Genomic DNA, 3,140 nt, shown 5'->3' on the forward strand with positions numbered 1-3,140 from the left:
TCACTGAGAAGAATCTGGCAACTGACTGAGAAGGATCATCAAACATATCACATAAGTAAAATGCATATATTTTAATGATTCTTATTTATTTTTCTCTTTTAAATCACTCGGTTCTATAATACGTATAATTTTAATTAGAAATACAATTTAAAAGTGAGACTTTAAAGATTTACCTACCAAATCTAGTGAAGGCCGCTTATGAAGACTAATGATTATTATCTTTACTTGTCAGCTCTTAATTAGTCATAATTCCAGATGATCAATTTAGGAGTAACATTAAAGTATTTCTACTCAAGTGCAAAAACTACAAGTCATTGGTTGTTTTATTTTTTTTAATATTTTTTTTTAACAAAAAGTCATTCGTTGTTGGAGAGTCAATTATTTTACGGGTTCTACCTTCTAGAAGCACACCGCGCTCTATCTATTTATACTGCAACTTCGTTTGCGCCATCTCGTATTACTACGTATGCAAATACCTCACACACACACACACAGTAATATGAATACATTCAACTTCCTATCTCTCTCTCTCACATTTTGAATCCTTCCTCACCAAGAAAATGACGAGAATTTTCTGCGTAGTCTAGTCTACTCTGATAGACTCTCAACAACACATCATAAAAGCGTGTATGTGTATATAGTTGCACTCATTCTTTGGAGCCCTAAATCAATTAAACTACTTATAATTTCCGCACAATTGATATATATCTACAACACCTGCAATCCACCGCCATGGACGGCGGAGACAATCACATACTAGAGCTCGGTCGTCTGAAAGTCATCGCGGCTCTGGGGCGCGGAGCCAAAGGCGTTGTGTTTTTGGTTCGAGGCGAATCGAGGGACAGCGAATTCCTGGCTTTGAAAGCAATCTCCAAGGCTTCAATCGAGAAGAAGAAGAAGATGAACCAAACTACTACTACTTGTGATAGCGAATACAAGCGGATTTGCTTTGAACAACAAGTTTTAAGCCGTTTTCAACATCCACTATTACCGAGACTTCGAGGAGTTCTCGCCACCGATCACATCATCGGTTACGCAATTGATTACTGTCCTGGACGTGATCTCAATTATCTCAGAAAAAAACAGACTGAGAAAACCTTTTCTGATGACACCATCAGGTTAGTTTACTATCTATCTCTACACTACCAAACCAAACAACTTTTTCATTTCCATTTATTAATGAGTTTCTCTCTCTAAACTCGATCTCTACTTACTGATTTTAGGTTTTATGCTGCCGAATTGGTACTGGCATTGGAGTATTTGCACGGATTAGGGATTGTTTACAGAGATTTGAAGCCAGAAAACGTAATGATTCAAGAAAACGGACATCTAATGCTCGTGGATTTTGATCTCTCAACAAAACTCTCACCAAAATCTCCCGAAAATATTGTTCCGGTCGTTACGTCGGTCGACAAACCTGCGCCGATGAACAAGAGGCCATTCAAACCCTTCTACAGGTGTTGCAACTCTGGCATATTGCCGGAGGACTCGGTGTCTCCGCCGAAATCCGTTACTCACACGGTGAGTTCCGGGTCGGACTCGGCGGCTAAGTCGAACTCGTTCGTGGGGACGGAGGAGTACGTGGCACCCGAGATCATATTAGGTAACGGTCACGATTTCGGGGTGGACTGGTGGTGCTTAGGGGTTGTGCTGTACGAGATGCTGTATGGAATGACGCCGTTTCGGGGGTCAAATAGGAAGGAGACGTTTTACCGGATTCTGACGAAGTCGCCGGAACTAGTCGGAGATCCGACGCCGTTGAGAGAACTGATTGCAAAATTGCTGGAAAAGGATCCAAAGCAGAGAATATCACTGGAGGGAATAAAAGGCCATGATTTCTTCTGCGGGGTTGATTGGGATCTGATCCTGCAAATAGGGAGGCCACCATTTATACCTGTACGGGTTGAGGATGAGGACACAGAAGGAAATAAGGAGATTGATGTGGAGTCCTTTGTCCAAGGAATATTTGAACCTGGGAGGGTGGAAGCTAATAGCAGTAGAAGTTTGGAAAACAAAAATAATGAGAAGAACACAGATAATGGGGTGTGGATCGAAGGATTAGATCACCCTTGTAAAACTGACAAATTTTTTGTTTTTTGATCATTTATGTAACTATTTACATATTTATATAGAACAATAGATTACTCCTATATACTAAATGGTGATTTGTAGTTGCAATTATATTTTATATTGCATACATATATTGTTTATATTTTCTTTGTACTGACATTATTATACTCTATCATATTTAGGGGCCTTTTGGGCAATGATACCTTCTGGTTATCCTTATGGAAGGAACTTATGCTCTTTATGTTCTGTATAACTTCTCCAAGCCATCATATGCTTTATTCTTGCTACTTTGAAGATAACTGCAACAATTCATTTCAAATCTTAGATTTAAAGCTTTCCCCATGTCAAAAATCTATAATTTTTTATCACTTCCATTATATAAATTTTAGTTCCAGGTTTCTAGTTTTTATTTTTTATTTTTATTTTTGGCCGTAAGGTTTTTAAGGTTCAAAGTTAATCTACTCCCATCTGTAACATATTTTCACTCATCATTTCATATTTGAAATCAAATAACATGAGAATGACTATTTCGTTTTATTCTTATTTCTATTTTATTTTTACTTGCATTTCATTTATCTACTCCCAAATGTAATGCAAATTTTTCTCTTCTTTACCAAGAGACAACTGAATTAGGTGAGCCTTAATCCAAAACTATATATATATATATTTTTCTCAGGTGAGTCATTAAAAGGCTAGCTCACACAATTTAAAACATGGACAATGATAGTTACCTTATTTTGACTTTGATTTCCGATGAGGTTTGGAAAATAAGAAAAAGAGTAATGATACTCCTACTACAACTTTAACACATTTTCTCCCTATCACACAATCGGCGTCGGAGAGTTGTGGCTTAAGATTTTTGCAAGAAAACGATTCCACCGATTTTTCCTAGGATAAAATAAGTCACATTTTTCATTCAAAGGTAGGTGTCACAGCCCGTAACAGTAGGCCTCAACCAATAAATAGAGTTGGAAAAATCCGAAATTGGGTGGTGAACACTCCCCATCCAAAGTCCAATTTACATCATGTCTATCAAGAACATCCCACTCCACTAATGGTTGGTGGTCTTA

General features: G+C 37.7%; 1 protein-coding gene across 1 annotated transcript; it reads left to right on the forward strand.

Annotated features, from left to right (window-relative positions):
- The first annotated feature begins 448 nt into the window (after positions 1-448).
- LOC132269182 (serine/threonine-protein kinase OXI1-like) lies at positions 449-2,159 on the forward strand. The gene is made up of 2 exons (XM_059770272.1): positions 449-1,118; positions 1,224-2,159. Exons 1-2 carry the CDS (start codon positions 733-735, stop codon positions 2,098-2,100), a joined length of 1,263 nt encoding a protein of 420 aa, XP_059626255.1. The 5' UTR covers positions 449-732; the 3' UTR covers positions 2,101-2,159.
- The last annotated feature ends 981 nt before the right edge of the window (positions 2,160-3,140 follow it).

This window comes from Cornus florida, unplaced genomic scaffold (assembly GCF_030987335.1).
Source record: "Cornus florida cultivar Cherokee Brave unplaced genomic scaffold, ASM3098733v1 CherokeeBrave_3.0.0_Hap2_Chr08, whole genome shotgun sequence".
NCBI lineage: Eukaryota > Viridiplantae > Streptophyta > Magnoliopsida > Cornales > Cornaceae > Cornus > Cornus florida.

What these genes read in the sequence shown, in the direction of transcription:
- LOC132269182 (XM_059770272.1), top strand. Translation starts at nt 733, where the DNA reads ATGGACGGCGGAGACAATCACATACTAGAGCTCGGTCGTCTGAAAGTC. An exon ending in TTTTCTGATGACACCATCAG is followed by an intron (nt 1,119 to 1,223) that starts GTTAGTTTACTA and finishes TACTGATTTTAG; the next exon opens with GTTTTATGCTGCCGAATTGG.